Source organism: Halichoeres trimaculatus, unplaced genomic scaffold, assembly GCF_033239565.1.
Source record: "Halichoeres trimaculatus isolate MK-OKI-2021-1 unplaced genomic scaffold, fHalTri1.1 fHalTri1_scaffold_18, whole genome shotgun sequence".
Taxonomy (NCBI): Eukaryota; Metazoa; Chordata; class Actinopteri; order Labriformes; family Labridae; genus Halichoeres; species Halichoeres trimaculatus.
Window position 1 is genome coordinate 20,265,707 of NW_027437196.1, and position 22,408 is coordinate 20,288,114.

A 22,408-nucleotide genomic window follows, 5' to 3' on the forward strand; every position below is an offset into this window, starting at 1 on the left:
GATTTCATAGTATGTGGTCTTCACTCCCAGGACACCACACATTAACCAATTCTGCAGCAGAGTATCAATGTTTTTACACACAATATTCCGAGTCTTGCACGGTAAAAAATGACTTCATTGTAAACAACATGACACACAAATGGGAAAAGGCAATGATGGTTGTTTACAGCCCCTTAAATTCTTTTCAAAAAAAAAGGAAAGACATTGAAAAAAGTCTTGGAGAAGGCGAGGATATGGGCTGTATGAATAACAGTGCGAGTTGGAGGTGGGTACAGTCGTTTTTAGTATTACAGATAGATTTCTTACTTCCTCTTTGGTCAGTCAGCTAGGTCAGCTGGCGTTTTGATTGGCTTTGCTCTGGTACACGTGACATTACCCACTGTACCTGCTCAGCTCCTTTTGAAACACCCCAAACACTACAGGATTTTAAGTCACAAAACAAAAACGTGTTCATTATCTACAATCTCTCGATAGAAGGCCTTCAGAGCAACTCCAACCAGACAAAATCACTCCGAACACACCCCACACTACAAGAACAACACATCAGGCCTTTGCTGACTTTGATTGTAAGGGGGAGATCGGGACCAAAATCAGCACAATTATCCTGTAGTGTGTACCTGCCTTTACGCAGCTTAACCTGCTGCCTGGTCTATAAACTTGTTCCTGTCTTCACAAGACACTGCTAACTGACAGTCCTGAGCTGTATTAGGTAGTTTACCATATTCAATAGTGTGTGGAGTCCTGTGGAATGTCATGTGACCAAACAGGACTGAATTACCACTGGATGTGAAAGCTTGACATCTAAAAAATACAGTCAACTTACTGTGTCATCCTTTGACGTGCCAGGGCCGGGACTGACCGCTGAAGACCCTTCATTGCTCCCAACCAGCTCAGCTTCCTGTGTACGAGGCAATGACAGGACCAAATTTGAGATTTCATGAAGCAGTAACAACTCATATTCATTCAACAAAATATATTTAATGACATTGGCAAAGTTAAAAGCAAAAATTTTAGTCAATTTAAGGCAGAAGGGAAGTTAGGCTGGCCAGACAGGTCGATAATAAATACCTGACGGGCAAATAACATTTTTGATATAAGTCACTGCTTGCCTTTTCTGCTGCTGGCCCACTTTCACTGACACTCGGGAGACTTTGATCTTTACAAGGTTCCTGAAATTAGACAAGAAAAATGCACTGTGTCACATCACTTAACTGACAAAGTAGTCGCTTCTGCCATGTTTAAGACAGAAACTGATCAAAGGTGAAAAGTTACAAACTATATAAATTTATTCAACCATTCCATTACTAAAGCAGAGATTAAGGAACATTTTGGACTTTCAAGGATTAGAGAACTATGTGTTATTCCAGGACTTTTGGAAGTTTTCTGTGGACATGGAGACATTAAGATAAACTTTACTTGAAAAACTACAAACTTGTCTAACACAACATATAATGAGGCAAAGTAGGTGTTTTGTCATAGGAGATGTCACTTTAATGCAGGTAAGTCAGCTAAACACCTGACACACAGCACAGCGTAGCTGCATGGTCAACATTAAACTTTCAGCGTAAAGATATGTTGGGGGAGGGGAGCCTAACAAGAGGTGTCCTGATAATGCAGGTAAGTCAGATAAACAACATACACACAGCGTAGCTGCATGATCAACATTAAACTTTCAGCGTAAAGATATGTTGGGGGAGGGGAGCCTAACAAGAGGTGTCCTGATAATGCAGGTAAGTCAGATAAACAACATACACACAGCGTAGCTGCATGATCAACATTAAACTTTCAGTGTAAAGATATGTTGGGGGAGGGGAGCCTAACAAGAGGTGTCCTGATAATGCAGGTAAGTCAGATAAACAACATACACATAGCGTAGCTTATTGCAGGATCAACATTAAACTTTCAGAGTAAAGATATGTTGGGGGAGGGGAGCCTAACAAGAGGTGTCCCTATATCGAGGTAAGTCAGGTGACCATACGTTTTGGCTGGTACTCATCACAGGATTCTCCAAAACTTCACACATTTAGAAACCACACACTTGATGTTCACAAAAGACAGAGTGCAAAAGAGCCTTCTTTTTGATTTCATAGTATGTGGTCTTCACTCCCAGGACACCACACATTAACCAATTCTGCAGCAGAGTATCAATGTTTTTACACACAATATTCCGAGTCTTGCACGGTAAAAAATGACTTCATTGTAAACAACATGACACACAAATGGGAAAAGGCAATGATGGTTGTTTACAGCCCCTTAAATTCTTTTCAAAAAAAAGGAAAGACATTGAAAAAAGTCTTGGAGAAGGCGAGGATATGGGCTGTATGAATAACAGTGCGAGTTGGAGGTGGGTACAGTCGTTTTTAGTATTACAGATAGATTTCTTACTTCCTCTTTGGTCAGTCAGCTAGGTCAGCTGGCGTTTTGATTGGCTTTGCTCTGGTACACGTGACATTACCCACTGTACCTGCTCAGCTCCTTTTGAAACACCCCAAACACTACAGGATTTTAAGTCACAAAACAAAAACGTGTTCATTATCTACAATCTCTCGATAGAAGGCCTTCAGAGCAACTCCAACCAGACAAAATCACTCCGAACACACCCCACACTACAAGAACAACACATCAGGCCTTTGCTGACTTTGATTGTAAGGGGGAGATCGGGACCAAAATCAGCACAATTATCCTGTAGTGTGTACCTGCCTTTACGCAGCTTAACCTGCTGCCTGGTCTATAAACTTGTTCCTGTCTTCACAAGACACTGCTAACTGACAGTCCTGAGCTGTATTAGGTAGTTTACCATATTCAATAGTGTGTGGAGTCCTGTGGAATGTCATGTGACCAAACAGGACTGAATTACCACTGGATGTAAAAGCTTGACATCTAAAAAATACAGTCAACTTACTGTGTCATCCTTTGACGTGCCAGGGCCGGGACTGACCGCTGAAGACCCTTCATTGCTCCCAACCAGCTCAGCTTCCTGTGTACGAGGCAATGACAGGACCAAATTTGAGATTTCATGAAGCAGTAACAACTCATATTCATTCAACAAAATATATTTAATGACATTGGCAAAGTTAAAAGCAAAAATTTTAGTCAATTTAAGGCAGAAGGGAAGTTAGGCTGGCCAGACAGGTCGATAATAAATACCTGACGGGCAAATAACATTTTTGATATAAGTCACTGCTTGCCTTTTCTGCTGCTGGCCCACTTTCACTGACACTCGGGAGACTTTGATCTTTACAAGGTTCCTGAAATTAGACAAGAAAAATGCACTGTGTCACATCACTTAACTGACAAAGTAGTCGCTTCTGCCATGTTTAAGACAGAAACTGATCAAAGGTGAAAAGTTACAAACTATATAAATTTATTCAACCATTCCATTACTAAAGCAGAGATTAAGGAACATTTTGGACTTTCAAGGATTAGAGAACTATGTGTTATTCCAGGACTTTTGGAAGTTTTCTGTGGACATGGAGACATTAAGATAAACTTTACTTGAAAAACTACAAACTTGTCTAACACAACATATAATGAGGCAAAGTAGGTGTTTTGTCATAGGAGATGTCACTTTAATGCAGGTAAGTCAGCTAAACACCTGACACACAGCACAGCGTAGCTGCATGGTCAACATTAAACTTTCAGCGTAAAGATATGTTGGGGGAGGGGAGCCTAACAAGAGGTGTCCTGATAATGCAGGTAAGTCAGATAAACAACATACACACAGCGTAGCTGCATGATCAACATTAAACTTTCAGAGTAAAGATATGTTGGGGGAGGGGAGCCTAACAAGAGGTGTCCTGATAATGCAGGTAAGTCAGATAAACAACATACACACAGCATAGCTGCATGATCAACATTAAACTTTCAGTGTAAAGATATGTTGGGGGAGGGGAGCCTAACAAGAGGTGTCCTGATAATGCAGGTAAGTCAGATAAACAACATACACACAGCGTAGCTGCATGATCAACATTAAACTTTCAGCGTAAAGATATGTTGGGGGAGGGGAGCCTAACAAGAGGTGTCCTGATAATGCAGGTAAGTCAGATAAACAACATACACACAGCGTAGCTGCATGATCAACATTAAACTTTCAGTGTAAAGATATGTTGGGGGAGGGGAGCCTAACAAGAGGTGTCCTGATAATGCAGGTAAGTCAGATAAACAACATACACATAGCGTAGCTTATTGCAGGATCAACATTAAACTTTCAGAGTAAAGATATGTTGGGGGAGGGGAGCCTAACAAGAGGTGTCCCTATATCGAGGTAAGTCAGGTGACCATACGTTTTGGCTGGTACTCATCACAGGATTCTCCAAAACTTCACACATTTAGAAACCACACACTTGATGTTCACAAAAGACAGAGTGCAAAAGAGCCTTCTTTTTGATTTCATAGTATGTGGTCTTCACTCCCAGGACACCACACATTAACCAATTCTGCAGCAGAGTATCAATGTTTTTACACACAATATTCCGAGTCTTGCACGGTAAAAAATGACTTCATTGTAAACAACATGACACACAAATGGGAAAAGGCAATGATGGTTGTTTACAGCCCCTTAAATTCTTTTCAAAAAAAAGGAAAGACATTGAAAAAAGTCTTGGAGAAGGCGAGGATATGGGCTGTATGAATAACAGTGCGAGTTGGAGGTGGGTACAGTCGTTTTTAGTATTACAGATAGATTTCTTACTTCCTCTTTGGTCAGTCAGCTAGGTCAGCTGGCGTTTTGATTGGCTTTGCTCTGGTACACGTGACATTACCCACTGTACCTGCTCAGCTCCTTTTGAAACACCCCAAACACTACAGGATTTTAAGTCACAAAACAAAAACGTGTTCATTATCTACAATCTCTCGATAGAAGGCCTTCAGAGCAACTCCAACCAGACAAAATCACTCCGAACACACCCCACACTACAAGAACAACACATCAGGCCTTTGCTGACTTTGATTGTAAGGGGGAGATCGGGACCAAAATCAGCACAATTATCCTGTAGTGTGTACCTGCCTTTACGCAGCTTAACCTGCTGCCTGGTCTATAAACTTGTTCCTGTCTTCACAAGACACTGCTAACTGACAGTCCTGAGCTGTATTAGGTAGTTTACCATATTCAATAGTGTGTGGAGTCCTGTGGAATGTCATGTGACCAAACAGGACTGAATTACCACTGGATGTGAAAGCTTGACATCTAAAAAATACAGTCAACTTACTGTGTCATCCTTTGACGTGCCAGGGCCGGGACTGACCGCTGAAGACCCTTCATTGCTCCCAACCAGCTCAGCTTCCTGTGTACGAGGCAATGACAGGACCAAATTTGAGATTTCATGAAGCAGTAACAACTCATATTCATTCAACAAAATATATTTAATGACATTGGCAAAGTTAAAAGCAAAAATTTTAGTCAATTTAAGGCAGAAGGGAAGTTAGGCTGGCCAGACAGGTCGATAATAAATACCTGACGGGCAAATAACATTTTTGATATAAGTCACTGCTTGCCTTTTCTGCTGCTGGCCCACTTTCACTGACACTCGGGAGACTTTGATCTTTACAAGGTTCCTGAAATTAGACAAGAAAAATGCACTGTGTCACATCACTTAACTGACAAAGTAGTCGCTTCTGCCATGTTTAAGACAGAAACTGATCAAAGGTGAAAAGTTACAAACTATATAAATTTATTCAACCATTCCATTACTAAAGCAGAGATTAAGGAACATTTTGGACTTTCAAGGATTAGAGAACTATGTGTTATTCCAGGACTTTTGGAAGTTTTCTGTGGACATGGAGACATTAAGATAAACTTTACTTGAAAAACTACAAACTTGTCTAACACAACATATAATGAGGCAAAGTAGGTGTTTTGTCATAGGAGATGTCACTTTAATGCAGGTAAGTCAGCTAAACACCTGACACACAGCACAGCGTAGCTGCATGGTCAACATTAAACTTTCAGCGTAAAGATATGTTGGGGGAGGGGAGCCTAACAAGAGGTGTCCTGATAATGCAGGTAAGTCAGATAAACAACATACACACAGCGTAGCTGCATGATCAACATTAAACTTTCAGCGTAAAGATATGTTAGGGGAGGGGAGCCTAACAAGAGGTGTCCTGATAATGCAGGTAAGTCAGATAAACAACATACACACAGCGTAGCTGCATGATCAACATTAAACTTTCAGTGTAAAGATATGTTGGGGGAGGGGAGCCTAACAAGAGGTGTCCTGATAATGCAGGTAAGTCAGATAAACAACATACACATAGCGTAGCTTATTGCAGGATCAACATTAAACTTTCAGAGTAAAGATGTGTTGGGGGAGGGGAGCCTAACAAGAGGTGTCCCTATATCGAGGTAAGTCAGGTGACCATACGTTTTGGCTGGTACTCATCACAGGATTCTCCAAAACTTCACACATTTAGAAACCACACACTTGATGTTCACAAAAGACAGAGTGCAAAAGAGCCTTCTTTTTGATTTCATAGTATGTGGTCTTCACTCCCAGGACACCACACATTAACCAATTCTGCAGCAGAGTATCAATGTTTTTACACACAATATTCCGAGTCTTGCACGGTAAAAAATGACTTCATTGTAAACAACATGACACACAAATGGGAAAAGGCAATGATGGTTGTTTACAGCCCCTTAAATTCTTTTCAAAAAAAAGGAAAGACATTGAAAAAAGTCTTGGAGAAGGCGAGGATATGGGCTGTATGAATAACAGTGCGAGTTGGAGGTGGGTACAGTCGTTTTTAGTATTACAGATAGATTTCTTACTTCCTCTTTGGTCAGTCAGCTAGGTCAGCTGGCGTTTTGATTGGCTTTGCTCTGGTACACGTGACATTACCCACTGTACCTGCTCAGCTCCTTTTGAAACACCCCAAACACTACAGGATTTTAAGTCACAAAACAAAAACGTGTTCATTATCTACAATCTCTCGATAGAAGGCCTTCAGAGCAACTCCAACCAGACAAAATCACTCCGAACACACCCCACACTACAAGAACAACACATCAGGCCTTTGCTGACTTTGATTGTAAGGGGGAGATCGGGACCAAAATCAGCACAATTATCCTGTAGTGTGTACCTGCCTTTACGCAGCTTAACCTGCTGCCTGGTCTATAAACTTGTTCCTGTCTTCACAAGACACTGCTAACTGACAGTCCTGAGCTGTATTAGGTAGTTTACCATATTCAATAGTGTGTGGAGTCCTGTGGAATGTCATGTGACCAAACAGGACTGAATTACCACTGGATGTGAAAGCTTGACATCTAAAAAATACAGTCAACTTACTGTGTCATCCTTTGACGTGCCAGGGCCGGGACTGACCGCTGAAGACCCTTCATTGCTCCCAACCAGCTCAGCTTCCTGTGTACGAGGCAATGACAGGACCAAATTTGAGATTTCATGAAGCAGTAACAACTCATATTCATTCAACAAAATATATTTAATGACATTGGCAAAGTTAAAAGCAAAAATTTTAGTCAATTTAAGGCAGAAGGGAAGTTAGGCTGGCCAGACAGGTCGATAATAAATACCTGACGGGCAAATAACATTTTTGATATAAGTCACTGCTTGCCTTTTCTGCTGCTGGCCCACTTTCACTGACACTCGGGAGACTTTGATCTTTACAAGGTTCCTGAAATTAGACAAGAAAAATGCACTGTGTCACATCACTTAACTGACAAAGTAGTCGCTTCTGCCATGTTTAAGACAGAAACTGATCAAAGGTGAAAAGTTACAAACTATATAAATTTATTCAACCATTCCATTACTAAAGCAGAGATTAAGGAACATTTTGGACTTTCAAGGATTAGAGAACTATGTGTTATTCCAGGACTTTTGGAAGTTTTCTGTGGACATGGAGACATTAAGATAAACTTTACTTGAAAAACTACAAACTTGTCTAACACAACATATAATGAGGCAAAGTAGGTGTTTTGTCATAGGAGATGTCACTTCAATGCAGGTAAGTCAGCTAAACACCTGACACACAGCACAGCGTAGCTGCATGGTCAACATTAAACTTTCAGCGTAAAGATATGTTGGGGGAGGGGAGCCTAACAAGAGGTGTCCTGATAATGCAGGTAAGTCAGATAAACAACATACACACAGCATAGCTGCATGATCAACATTAAACTTTCAGCGTAAAGATATGTTGGGGGAGGGGAGCTTAACAAGAGGTGTCCTGATAATGCAGGTAAGTCAGATAAACAACATACACACAGCGTAGCTGCATGATCAACATTAAACTTTCAGCGTAAAGATATGTTGGGGGAGGGGAGCCTAACAAGAGGTGTCCTGATAATGCAGGTAAGTCAGATAAACAACATACACACAGCGTAGCTGCATGATCAACATTAAACTTTCAGCGTAAAGATATGTTGGGGGAGGGGAGCCTAACAAGAGGTGTCCTGATAATGCAGGTAAGTCAGATAAACAACATACACATAGCGTAGCTTATTGCAGGATCAACATTAAACTTTCAGAGTAAAGATATGTTGGGGGAGGGGAGCCTAACAAGAGGTGTCCCTATATCGAGGTAAGTCAGGTGACCATAAGTTTTGGCTGGTACTCATCACAGGATTCTCCAAAACTTCACACATTTAGAAACCACACACTTGATGTTCACAAAAGACAGAGTGCAAAAGAGCCTTCTTTTTGATTTCATAGTATGTGGTCTTCACTCCCAGGACACCACACATTAACCAATTCTGCAGCAGAGTATCAATGTTTTTACACACAATATTCCGAGTCTTGCACGGTAAAAAATGACTTCATTGTAAACAACATGACACACAAATGGGAAAAGGCAATGATGGTTGTTTACAGCCCCTTAAATTCTTTTCAAAAAAAAGGAAAGACATTGAAAAAAGTCTTGGAGAAGGCGAGGATATGGGCTGTATGAATAACAGTGCGAGTTGGAGGTGGGTACAGTCGTTTTTAGTATTACAGATAGATTTCTTACTTCCTCTTTGGTCAGTCAGCTAGGTCAGCTGGCGTTTTGATTGGCTTTGCTCTGGTACACGTGACATTACCCACTGTACCTGCTCAGCTCCTTTTGAAACACCCCAAACACTACAGGATTTTAAGTCACAAAACAAAAACGTGTTCATTATCTACAATCTCTCGATAGAAGGCCTTCAGAGCAACTCCAACCAGACAAAATCACTCCGAACACACCCCACACTACAAGAACAACACATCAGGCCTTTGCTGACTTTGATTGTAAGGGGGAGATCGGGACCAAAATCAGCACAATTATCCTGTAGTGTGTACCTGCCTTTACGCAGCTTAACCTGCTGCCTGGTCTATAAACTTGTTCCTGTCTTCACAAGACACTGCTAACTGACAGTCCTGAGCTGTATTAGGTAGTTTACCATATTCAATAGTGTGTGGAGTCCTGTGGAATGTCATGTGACCAAACAGGACTGAATTACCACTGGATGTGAAAGCTTGACATCTAAAAAATACAGTCAACTTACTGTGTCATCCTTTGACGTGCCAGGGCCGGGACTGACCGCTGAAGACCCTTCATTGCTCCCAACCAGCTCAGCTTCCTGTGTACGAGGCAATGATAGGACCAAATTTGAGATTTCATGAAGCAGTAACAACTCATATTCATTCAACAAAATATATTTAATGACATTGGCAAAGTTAAAAGCAAAAATTTTAGTCAATTTAAGGCAGAAGGGAAGTTAGGCTGGCCAGACAGGTCGATAATAAATACCTTTACGGGCCAATATCATTTTTGATATAAGTCACTGCTTGCCTTTTCTGCTGCTGGCCCACTTTTACTGACACTCAGGAGACTTTGATCTTTACAAGGTTCCTGAAATTAGACAAGGAAAATGCACTGTCTTTCATAATGCAATCAATTAGTTGACATTAAGAGAAAACAGGAGGATTCAGTCATTTTGAAAACAATTTACGGGATGACATGTTTTTAGACATTCTGCAGAACACCTGCAAGGTGCAGTTCAGGGTAAGGTTTCTTGCCCAAGTGCTAGACAAACTGTTTATGCCAGAGTGGAAATTGAACCTGCAATCTTCAGGTTACAACATGACTGACAACCAACTGTGCCATAGTCAACCCATCTGCGTTAGTGATGTATTTAAGCCTGTATAGTTATCAAGCCTTATTTTCCTGCATTTTATTCATTTTCCCCTTATTTTTCCCCCAGTGAAAAAGGTTTGACACCCCTGGTGAAGCAGATTGTTAACCATCTACTACACTAAAAGCTGTGTTCAAACATTTCTGGATTATATATCACACTCAAGGTCATACTGCTGTCCTGCACAATAGGACGTGCTATGGTTGTCGGCATGAGGCTTTAGAGCCCCAAACTAAAAAAGAGAACACTTTACTCACCACTGAGCGCCACGGCCAAGAGGAATCACCATAGTTGTAGGTGATTTCTTCTCCTGGAAAAATGCCTTTGATCGCGAACAGGCACAAGTGTGGTCTCCCTTGAACCATCATTCTTTTCACTTTGCAGTTCGGATGAACATGATCATCATTCACTAGCCGTCCCAGTGTTTGGTCTTCTTTTGAGGCATCTATACTGTGGGATAAAAAGATGACAAAAACTTTTTTGCTTGTGGTTACATTATTTAACGTGTCTGGAGAGAAAACAGGAAATGAAATTTCAGTTTAGCCTTTGCCAATATGTAAAACACAATCTTTCTTTTTCTTCCATTATGTATTCCTCACTCATACAATGTACAATAAAAGCCCTGATATCTGGTAACATTAGTTTGTTCCATTATTTTTAAAGAGAGCAGAGAGGGATGACTGCAGGAGGTCCCACATTCTATGATCTCTAATACATTAATTTCCAAAGACTGGGTCGGGACCTAAAGGTGGGTCATGGGGAATTCTTTTTGATTCGTCAGTAACTTTTCAGAATTTCTTACGGGAAGGTTAACCTCATAAATTAGATAAATTCATGACACACAGTGATATATTTCTTTTTTTTTTTTTTGAGTATTATGAGTCACAGCTCATGAAAACAAAATTCAGTACATCAAAAATTTAGTATCACATTAGACCAATTAAAAAGCACAATGCTGGACTACTGCAAAGTATGACCATGTTCAGCACTTAATTCTTGGTCAGGATTCCCTTGGCATGAATTTCACCTTTTGTGTTGAATTACTGAAATACATCAACCTTTTTGGATAATATGCACCAGTGGCGTCATTAGGCCTAATTTGAGGGGCTGAAGCCCACCCCCCTAAAACATCATTAAGCCCCCCCCCCCAAATGGTTTGAGGTAATTTCAACGTACTACTGACAGCCGCTGTGGTTTTCGCGGAAGATGTGAAATCGCGAATGAGTCGAGTCTTTTGTATAGCTTTTTCAAATGAACAGTGAGAACCGATCCACATTTATGAGTGAGCTGTTTGTTCTGAAATGTGCAGGCAATTTGTATTCAGTAATGGCCTGCAAACAAAGACACAGAATCATTTCTTTTTGTTCACTGAAAAGCGCTGTTCAAAAGAGTTGACTCGTTTGATAATGTCCCATCTCTCGCGAAAACCATCGTGGTACTAGGACAACTAAAGTTACGAAACAAAGCCTCTTTTTAGTAGTGGAAGGAGATAACACTTTGATAGTTGAAGCTAGCTTAACTGATGAGGTAAAAACGACTCACAAAGGGCACTCAAGACCGTTTGGAGGGCTGAAGAGTTTATCTGATAAGGCAGAGACAGGCTAAACTTTCATATTGACTCCCAGCGTTTGAGCTAAGCTAGGAGCGGTGGGCAGGCTTTATCCGTCTCTTCTTCCTTGTTACTGGACAGACAGTCAAAAGGATGGAGGCTATCTTCTTGTCATGGACTCAGGAGTAAAGCAAGACACAAGAAGTCTTTATTTAAGCCATCAATATAGAATGGATATCAGGGAGTTTTTCCAAAAAGTAAGTATTTATCACTGATGGTAGTTAACAATTGACTCCAGCCCCCTGCTAACAGTAGTTTATGATTATTAATTATTATTATCATCATATTATTATTATTAATATAATCATAAATATACATTAACTATAGAGACACCGCCATCCCCTATTGATCTGTAGGAGTCAGGGCAGAGGAGCACAGGGAATGAGAGGAGAGACCTCCACTGGAAAGGTGAGTCTAAAGATAGAGAAATTTGTCTGTAGGACATGGAAAATAAATAAAATAAAATTTGAATAAGTAATATGGTAAAAATGAGATAGCCTAACTCGGTGGGTAATAATAACAGCTAAAGCAGAGCGGTCATAAAATTAGAAGTGATAGATCTGGTCTTAAAAAGGAGAAATGACACAGGTTAAGAGGATTTAAATAAATCAAATAATAACAATAAATTATACTAAATACAATCAGCTAAAAGCCAGACTAAAAAGGTAGGTCTTTAGTTTACTTTTAAAATATGAACAGTAGGAGCTACCCTCGGGTCTTTAGGTAGGCTGTTCCACAGATGGGGGACATAATAATAGTAAGAGGCTTCCCCAAGTGTTTTAGTTCTAACTTTAGGTACCATTAAAGACAACCTGAGAGCCCTACTTGGCTCAAATGGTGAAAGAAAATCTGATAAATATAAAGGAGCTAGACCTTTAGGAGATCTTTAAGACTAATAAAAGAACCTTAAATTCTATTCTAAATCTTTTCTAGTTACTTATGTGTCAACATTTTATCAATCTGACTTCAAAATACAAAACTATTATTGTGTTGTTTGTGAAAGTCATGGCATTAGCCTCTATGTTGAGCAGTTATTAACACTATTCGTTGTGTTTCGTTTATTACACATTTGATCATTTGCCGCTCCTGGGGCTGAAGCCCCCCGTCCCTAAATTCTAGTGACGCCCCCGACATGCACAATTTTTGACACACACTTGTATATTTTCAAGTTTATTTGCCTACAATTTCCTTTCCCTGCATGTTTAATTAGACCAGGGGTGTAACTTCGTCCCACCAATGTGACGGCATGTAAAGGGTAAAATACATTGGCAACTCATACCACAAAGGGTTATGTGGCTGCAGGTTTTTCTTCCTACCCATCAACAGCACACCCATTAACTGTTTGAAGTCTGAGATCAGCTGACAAAATGAGTCAAGTCAGGTGTGTTGCAGAGAAGTTGGAACAAAAACCTGCAGCCAAATTGTTTCCCTGCATTGGGGTTAGATTAGTAAAAATGTGCTTTCACAAAATCAAACATGCAACCTGATGCCAACTCGTAAAATGAAATATGAAATAAAAAATGAAAACTCTATCAGACAAGAAACTTTTTGGTCATTCTGGTAACTGACCAAGCAGGATACTTACGAATGGCACTTTCCGTTCCACACGAAATCAAATATATATTTGTTGTTCTTGTCATCTGCACCTTTGCCCAGAGACAAAACTCCACGGTACTCCACCACAAAACTTTTTGGTTCGATGTACTCTCTTGCAAACACACCTCTCCCTGGAGAAAAGACAGAAAACATTAGCTGCTCTTTAGGTAACCAACCTCATTTATAATTGTCAAAGAGATTTCAAAAGAAAAGTCTACCCATAATCTACTTACCCTTGTGCTGAAAATATTTTTAATCCACCAAACACTTTCTGGAGTACCACAGAAAAAGTATTTCCAAACAGCAGAGATCTATGGCTACATGCTTTTATAAAGTAGTGAAACAGCAGCTAAAATGGCTCTAAACTATTTGTGTTTCTTTAACCAAGTCTCCTGAAGCTACCACATTCAGTTCATCATGTACACTATGCTTTTACAGGTTAGAGGTAACTGTGATGTTCTGATGATGTCTGTAATGCTCCAAAAAGTGTGTGGAAGATTAAAAAACATCTCCTCTGCACAAGGGTGACCACAAAATGATGACAATTATGTTAGTATGAGAACAAGCGGCAACCTCTGGTCCAAGAATTTGAGACAATGCTGAAGTGCTAAAATCTGCTGTTTCTCGAGTGTCAGTTTAAGGCTGGCTCTGGGACTTCCAGAAGTCACTAACACACCAAGCCAAAAAAAGCTGTTTTCAAAGCAGAAATTAACCTATTTACAGCCTGGTTCAAAAAACGTCTCCTGTCTGAGTCGCTAATTTTACTATCAGCACAAACTGTACCGGGGGTGATTTTTTTCTGACGCAGCCGTTCAGGGGATATTAAGATCATGAGCTCCCCCAATAAGAGGCACAGCTGAGGGTCATATGACTGACAGGCGCCCTATGGCTGCAGGCGAAGCCCTTGCAAAGAGACAGAAACTTTTATCTTAGTGAGGAGGTGTGTTTGACCCCGTTGCTAGGTACAATGCAGTCTCTTAAAAGCTGTGATTGGTTGGTACGAAAAGAGGAAAAGATAAGGGGGAAAAATGCTTTGTGCTCCTAATAATGAATGGACAGTTAAACGGATCATATAACTCAGACTTTATTAAGGAATGTGTGATGGTGATATTCATTTTATATCATGCTAATGAAACTCAGCTAAATTAAGTTAATAGTGACACAGCTTCAAAATGTTTGAATGTACCTCATTCACACACCAATTATATTGATTTGCTTATTGATCTGTTTACTGTCAATGCTGCTCATTTTACAACTCGATGTGTTTGATTTTAATGGTGGACGCAGACTCAGCTGTCAGCACTTCCTGTGATTACTGGCATCCTTATAAAAAGCGCTTTGATTTGGCAGAACGATCAAAACAACGAATAACATGGATAAATAAAGAACTAGACAGAGGAGCCTGCTGTTGGCTCAGCTCATGGAGTTGAATAAGGGCGCAGTCACACTAGCCATCCAAACCGTGCTTAAGCATGATTCCCTCCCGCAGGGCTCCTCCCCAGCTGGAGAGTACGGCTAGCTGTCACACTACTCCAATATGAACCAGACTTTAGCAGGCATCACATGCGCATGGCCCGCCTACGTCATCATGAAGCGTCTGTTTACATGAAGTGTGATCTCATCAGAGTCAGCACAATGAGACACAGAGAGCACTGCTACAACTTTAAAGACTTTTTGACTTATGGTAAGTCACTTCGGCCCAACACAGCCCCCTAACACCCTGCTACTGTTAAAAATGATTGTCGAGAGGTCCGCTCCCGGTCATCATATGTCATGGATCACACGTGCTGTCTACGTGCTTGTGCTTGTGCATCAAGTAAACTGTGCTGAAGCCCACCTCTCTGAAGCTTGCCAAAGCAGAGAAGTGAATTGTGCTCAAGAACAGCACGCTTGCAGTCACACTGGCCATTTGAAACATGCTTTAGGGCTGGAGCGTGCACAGTTTGCCAGTGTGACTGCGTCCTATAAGAGTGTTAAAGGGCAACTTTGACACCTGGACCTTATTTATGGGTGTGTGCATGCTCATATACTCACTCAGACAAACATTGTGCAGCTCAGAGTCCTTCAGAAGTTATTTAGATCCAACCGATTTTAGCTGCACTTAGCGGGGGCCACGGCAAGGGAGCTTCAGCGCGGGACATAATGTCTGCAAAATCGCTCATTCGCAATTTTGCAGACATTATGTTCCCCGCTGAAGCTCCCTTGCCATGGCCCCCGCTAAGTGTGGCTAAAATCAGCTGGATCTAAATAACTTCTGAAGGACTCTGAGCTGCACAATGTTTGTCTGAGTGAGTATATGAGCATGCACACACCTATAAATAAGGTCCAGGTGTCAAAAAAACGGAGTTGCCCTTTAAGAGGGAACTTGGGTCTCGAGATCACGGCACAAGGGAAGAAGCAGAATTGGGAGCGCGTCGCACAACAAATCAATGCGTCGCTCCTTCTCCTTGCACAGACATTCAGTGTGAGTGTGAGACGCACTGGAACGTGCTGCGATCCCAAGTGAAAGAGAAGATTACAGCACAAAGTGAAGTTGTCCTCAAACCGTTTACCACTTAGGGTATAACATCGGTGTCTTTGATAAAAATAACTATGGATGTTAAAGAATTTCATCTCCCCGTTAAACAGACAGTTTAGGGGGTGGATCAGCAGCTGATCAGCTGTCTCAGGTGGCAGAAGCTGTGTTTAGCTTGTTGGGAAAATCCGACACCAGTATCGGTGTCCACTCTTCGGCTTCTTCAAAGTCCTCCTCCCTCCTAACAGTTTTTCACCTTAGGAGCTCTCTTAAGGCTGAAGACACTTTGTGAATAACTTATCTTACCAAGGGAAAATTCTAAGAGAAATCTTAAAATCTGAGGAATTTTTAAGATTTTTTTAAGAATGATGTCACTAAAAGCTACTTTTAGGCTTAAGATGCTTTGCGAATACGGGCCCAGTTTTTTTTTTTTTCGTCTAACCTTATTAGGAGCCAATGCTGAAGCATTGGAGCTAACTTTTTTTAACATTAGGAGCTAACTTTTAATGATTTCTAACTTTTGCACCAGGCTGCAAAAGCAAGTCTACAACACAAAGAGAGACTAACATTTATATCATAGGTGAAAAACTTACCTTTATAGTTGTTGATGAACCGTTCCTCAATGAAGGCTTTATCTTTCTCCTGAACAATATGTTCGATTGCATCCTGTTCTGGAGTCTTTCTCCGTCTTCTTCTCTTTTCAGCCATATTTGCTGTAATGCCAAGACAATAAAATTCAATTTCAAACAAATTTTAATAACCTTCATGAATATGTTGTTAATGTTTAATTGTAAAGCATGTGTAAATTCTTCAGTAATACTTTTGAGTATATAACTATGATGGTGGTTTGCTTTGAGGAAGATACAAGCTCCATCTGTAATACATGCTCAACTCATAAAAGCTACTGAATATTATGGGAGCAAAGTATATCTCTCTCACAAAACCAGGAGAAAAGGCAGTGTTCTTAAATTGCATTGTCATAGGACTGAATATGGTGGGCTTGCCTGACACCTTTCATCCCCGGAAAAGCAGCTCTCTATCCTGTGATTTTTACTTCATATGCATAACAGAGAAATATGCAAACAGCAAAACTTGGACAAACCTCTCTCCACAACTTCATTGGTATTTAGTGCTGATAACAATAAAAGGGAAACAAAAGACAATCAACGCTTAAATAAATAGAACCTGTCCCCTCATTAACATTTACTCATCAGTTATTCCCTGAGTTTTTGATCACCACAAAACTACGTTTTTTTTTTTCATTCAGAAAAACAAAAATCACTGGAAGGCTGGAGAGGCAGGAGGCAAACGTTTTACAATGCACAGACAACAAGAGGGAGAGAAACACTGACTGAAGTCAGAGGGGCAATCAGACACACCTGTCTAACAACACACAGGTGAGTGTGATCAGGGTCATCACAAGGACAAAGGCAGGAAGCAAAAACCAGAGGCACACAGGGGCAAAGACCACAATAAGACTACAATAAAAACTTGACACTGAGAGAAGTGTGCAGACACAGGGAACCAGAAACACTAAGAAACAATTACAACACTGAAAACCAAAAGTTAAGAGAACAAAACACAGGGATTACAAAGGCAAAGATCAAGAAATAAAACAAAAAACATTATTTCCCTTAGCCTTAGTCTGAATCCCATCATTAACACATTTCTATTTCCAAATCATCATCATCAATGATGAACATGTCTCACCTGCTCCATCTCAGCTGATGTGAAGCAAACAAACACAACTTTAAACACTTCTATCTTAATGAGGCTTTGGCTCACCAACAAACAATGTTTATATTCAGAAAGATTAACTTATTGACACCTTAACCATGGCCTCCACACATTGCTGGGATTAGTAATTAATAAATTATGAACCAAAAACCGGGCGCTCGTTCAGAGGGGATTTTTCGGGTCGAGCGAGGTGCAGAATACATGAGGAGAGGGAGCGGCGCACTACTAGCTGATCTGATGAGGAGCAAATCCCGACACAACTTTAAACACTTCTATCTTCATGAAGCCTTGGCCCACAAACAAAAAACGCATATCCTCGGAAAGCTTAACTTATTAAGACCTTAACCGTGGCCTCCATGTGACGGTGGGATGAATAATTAATGAATTATGAACCAAACAAGGGACGCTAGTTAAGGGTCGGTTTTTTGGTCGAGCTAGGTGCAGAATGAATGGGAGGAGAGAGCGGCTCACAGACGCATAAAACAGCAGATTCGAGACATACTTATGTTTTATCCATAGCTCAACTATGTTTCCTGCCTTACAGACAAAGGTTAAAGCCTTTTTCACTCACTGACGGTTTAAAAAGTTCAACACGTTAACCTTGAATCATGTCTTGACACGTGGCTGCAGGGGAAAGTTACGAACATAGGCTAGCTCCCTTAACACAACAGGTCAACTCTTGCAACAAACTTAATAAGCAAAGGAGATGACTAAGACACGAACATAGCAACAAATTTCAAACTTTTATAAGGAGTAATCAAAAATTTGCCTTACCTCTACCCTTTAAACCTCTTCCTCTCTGCTCGCGAGGAGTCTCTGCGGCATGGAGACAGAGCAGCCAATCACGGTGCCGGAGCCTCCCAGATTGACGTCGACTGCAGCTAATCACTGAGCAGAACGTCAGGAAAGCGCTAAACCAATGAACTTTGCTAAATTTGTGTGTGAATATCCGGTTTTTGTGTATGAAAATCAAATGGCGCCAAATTTTTTCCGTGTGTATGACTTTGTGTGTGAGACACAAAAAAGTTAGATTTCCGTACTTGTCAGGACATGTCGAGAAAAAGCACGAGGCGCTTACTGGCATCGTCTGTAATGCGTCTACGCTGCTCGACTTATCGGGACACTTGAGGTGTCCCCATAATCCGGTGGTGTCCTGATAATGTCGGTACGTAAACCGATAAAATGCCCCGATAATCCGGTCGCACCAACACACACACACACACACACACACACACACACACACACACACACACACACACACACACACACACACACACACACATATACCCTGTACCCTGACCACTGTGTCTGAAACATGACTGGGTTTGTGTGGTTGTGTTGTGATGACACAGTTGCTCAGTGCAGCGTTAAAGAACTGAAGCAGAGTTAAGAGTTTGTGTGAGGCTGAATCACTGTTTATTTTTAACTCCTGCAGAAGAAATCGTCTATATTTGTCTTCCCTCACAACTGACTATTTCCTCTTATAGTTACACCTCTCTCCTCCTCTCTGGATGCTTCAGGGATAGGAGGAGGAAGAAGCTCAGAGACAGGTCTGTGAGGATGCAGATGTTAGAAATTTCTCACCGTTATGAATATTCAACTTAAACAGATCACCTACAGCTCTCCTTTTCTTTACTTGCTAAAGACCAAATAGCTCATAGTAGTTTGAAATAGACTCTGAAAGGTTAAGTGTTGGTTTTGGTTTTTGATTAAATATGCAGAGACTCGACCCTCTGTGCCCTCAGGACAGAATATCTGAGAGGACAGGCAGCCTTGATTTTACACTTTCCTTTCTCTGCAGGTTCAGAGCAAACATTAGAAATGTAATTCATGGGAGAAACTTGTTCATGCATGATTGTTCAGATCAGGGCTGGCTCCAGAGGGAGGGACAGAGACCCACTGAGACCACACCAGTCAGGAAAGTTTGGACACACTCCTGGCTAGGGCTTAACAATCAATCGATTTTAAACCGACATCGCAATGTAATAAAATGCAATTTTCAAATCGCAAAGGCTGCAATTAGAAAAAAAAGAAAAGTTTCATGTACACAGACCTGGAGGGAATATAGTAACTTGTACTTGCTCTCCCCTAAAACCACCAAAGTCAAAATGCTGTTTTATATCTAGCAAAAAAAAAAACCTGTGAGCTTCAAAGATCCATCCAGTAGATCGCAGAGCCATACCTCTTGATCACTTTTGTTACTCTTACTGACAACTGGAGGTCAGTAGAATTTAACAGTGTTCCTTTTTCTTTTTCAATTAAGAAATACAAAAATGACTTGTTTAGATGTTAACAGTATCTTTTGTCATGTTTGTCAAACTATAAAATGACTTAAAATTTGTGTTAAGTGAACAATGCAGAAGATAACCCTCCCCCCCAAAAAAAAATAAATAAATAAATAAATGAATTAAAAAAAACAACAAAAAAAAACCATTGTATGCTAAATTCCAATGGCGATATTGGTCTAAAAAAATTGCGATTAGATTATTTTCTGAAATTGTTTAGCCCTACTCCTGGCATAACTGAAGTGATGTGTGCAGCTGTGAAGGACAGTTCAGTCCTGATCCCAAAGGTGAAAACCTTCACTCACCGAGGGATGACTTTGACTATGACCTAAAGATGAGTGTAAATGTCACACTTTGAATCCTCCCTTTAGAAATATTATCCAGATTTGTTTGTCCATTCATTTCCTTTACATCATAAAGTCCTCCATGTGAGATAAGGGGAGATGGATGAGTTTTAAGAGGAAGCATGTGACATCAGCATCTTAAAGCCACAGTTTACTGTTCACTCCATGACGTAGGATGAAGCAGCAGAAACCTACACTATGATGACAGTTTGTACATTACATCAATGCTGTGAGGACACAGATGAATATGCAGATGAGCGTTTCATGCTGTGTTCTCACATCAGCTCATCTCTTGTTAAAGTCTGGATGAAGTGGAGGTGAATATCTGAGCTGTCATCTCATCCTGAAACTTTTGGGAAGTTTTCAGGATACTATGCTTGTGTGAAATCAGCTGAAGATTGTCAGACTAACGGTGGTGCAAAAACATGATCAAACTGTAGCGTCAGAAACTCATATTCTTCTCCTTGCATTAGAGCTTCATGTGTCACCGTGTGTCAGATGAACTCAGCGTTGTTGCCTCGAGGTTTCTGATCTCTGAGATGATTTCTGTATCATGAAACTTGTGTCAGTGTCTCTCATCTTTCACTGAAGGATGTTTGATGCAGCTTGATTGTTCTTATGTTGATCTGATCAACACAGTGAAGCCAGACCACCTGCTGGTTACAACTCTGAATACTGACACTAAACACAGCTCACATCAGAAGAAGCAACACTGTTGTTTGGTTTAAAGGACGTCAGCAGAAACATGTGTGTGTGTGTGTGTGTTTGTGTGTTTCAATGTGAGTGTCAATGTTCTGTGGGGGAGGCGAGGCCTGTTGTGTGATCAGTATTGATCCCTGAGAGCTTGTGCTCCAGGCCTAATGTGTCTCTGTTATGTCTGTGTCACGCGTGTATGTGTGTGTGTATGTGTGTGAGGTAGAGAAGGAATGTGCTGCCATGTGTGTATCAGCAGTATCTCTCTGTTCAGTTGTGGCGCAGATGACCAACATGAGAATGGGAGAATAGTGTTGGTCATGTGTTACTGATCAGATCCTTCTGCAGACTCTGATCATGAATCTTTGTTGTCGATGCAGCAGCTGCTAATTGGCCAAACAGGTCACATGACACAGGGTCAAGGGCAGCTGCAGCTTCGAGCATAGTGGCGTGAAATTACATGTCATACTAATAACAATCATGTCAGCCAATAAGAGCACACGGTTAACTTCACAGAACGATCAATTCTTGCTGCTGCATGTTAACACAGCTGCTCACAGCCTGCTCTGCGGCTTTCGCTCCTGCTCAACATGTTCTTCTTGATCCTGTACCATGAGCTCTGAGGTGCTTTGAGGGAGCAACTTGTTGGGGTAGTTTAGTTTTAAGCCAGTAAATTGTCAATTTAAAAAAAAATAAAAAATAAAATGTTTGTCAACATTTCCCAAACTGAAATTAAATCCTAGTTTTGTTTTAGTTGTATCAATATTTTTGGTATTTCTCACTTTTTACACACTGGTAATCATGAAAAAAAAACCCAGAAGATATTAAAATGTATGAACCTTGAAAGCTCTACAAAATGACTAATAGTTCATATTGTTTATCAGAATTTGTGTGCATTTTTTAATTTATTTCTGTTTTTATGCAGTTATTTCTAAATAGGTTTTTTGATTTTAAATGCAAATACTAAAAAAACTAGAATCATGTGGATCATGTATCATGGCTGAATTTGTATAAACATAGTCTGTTTGTTACATACATACAAACCACAGCAACAAGATGTAAGCAGCAGTCCCATAATGTGTAACTGTGCTGCCATCATGAGGTAGCTCTTAGTAGTGCAGTTTTTTAAAAAAAGACAATTATTAACATGAGGATTAAATGGTTTAAACAAACTTGAATTAATTCTGGGCCACAAATCAGTCTTTCTATCCAGGCTGAATATTTTAGATCTGATGCTGTAAATCATACTGATAAGTATCCTTGTTTGTGTTGCAGGTTATCGACACCCTGTCCAAACTGTCTCACACAGCCACAGCACAACAAACTGGGATCAGGTAAGTTTCTTCTGATTCGTCCTCTCTCCTTCATATTTAAGTGTTTCAGTCTGACACAGGGTCCTCTGTTTGTGTCTGCAGACCGTTTCCCTCAGAGGAGAGCGTCGAGGATGAGGACATCTACAACCACCTGGAGGACCTCATAGAGTATGTCTGCCAACTCCCACAACTGTTTTAAGTGTCAGGG

General features: G+C 40.6%; 1 protein-coding gene across 2 annotated transcripts in view; it reads left to right on the top strand.

Moving 5' to 3' along the window:
- The window catches only part of vav3 (vav guanine nucleotide exchange factor 3), a 149,456-nt gene that overhangs the window by 74,875 nt on the left and 52,173 nt on the right, over positions 1-22,408 (top strand). For both annotated transcript variants that reach the window (XM_074693155.1, XM_074693156.1), the window contains exons 3-4: positions 22,163-22,221; positions 22,303-22,368. In XM_074693155.1, coding sequence (XP_074549256.1) covers positions 22,163-22,221; positions 22,303-22,368 — 125 coding nt within the window. The remainder of the gene's footprint in view (positions 1-22,162; positions 22,222-22,302; positions 22,369-22,408) is intronic.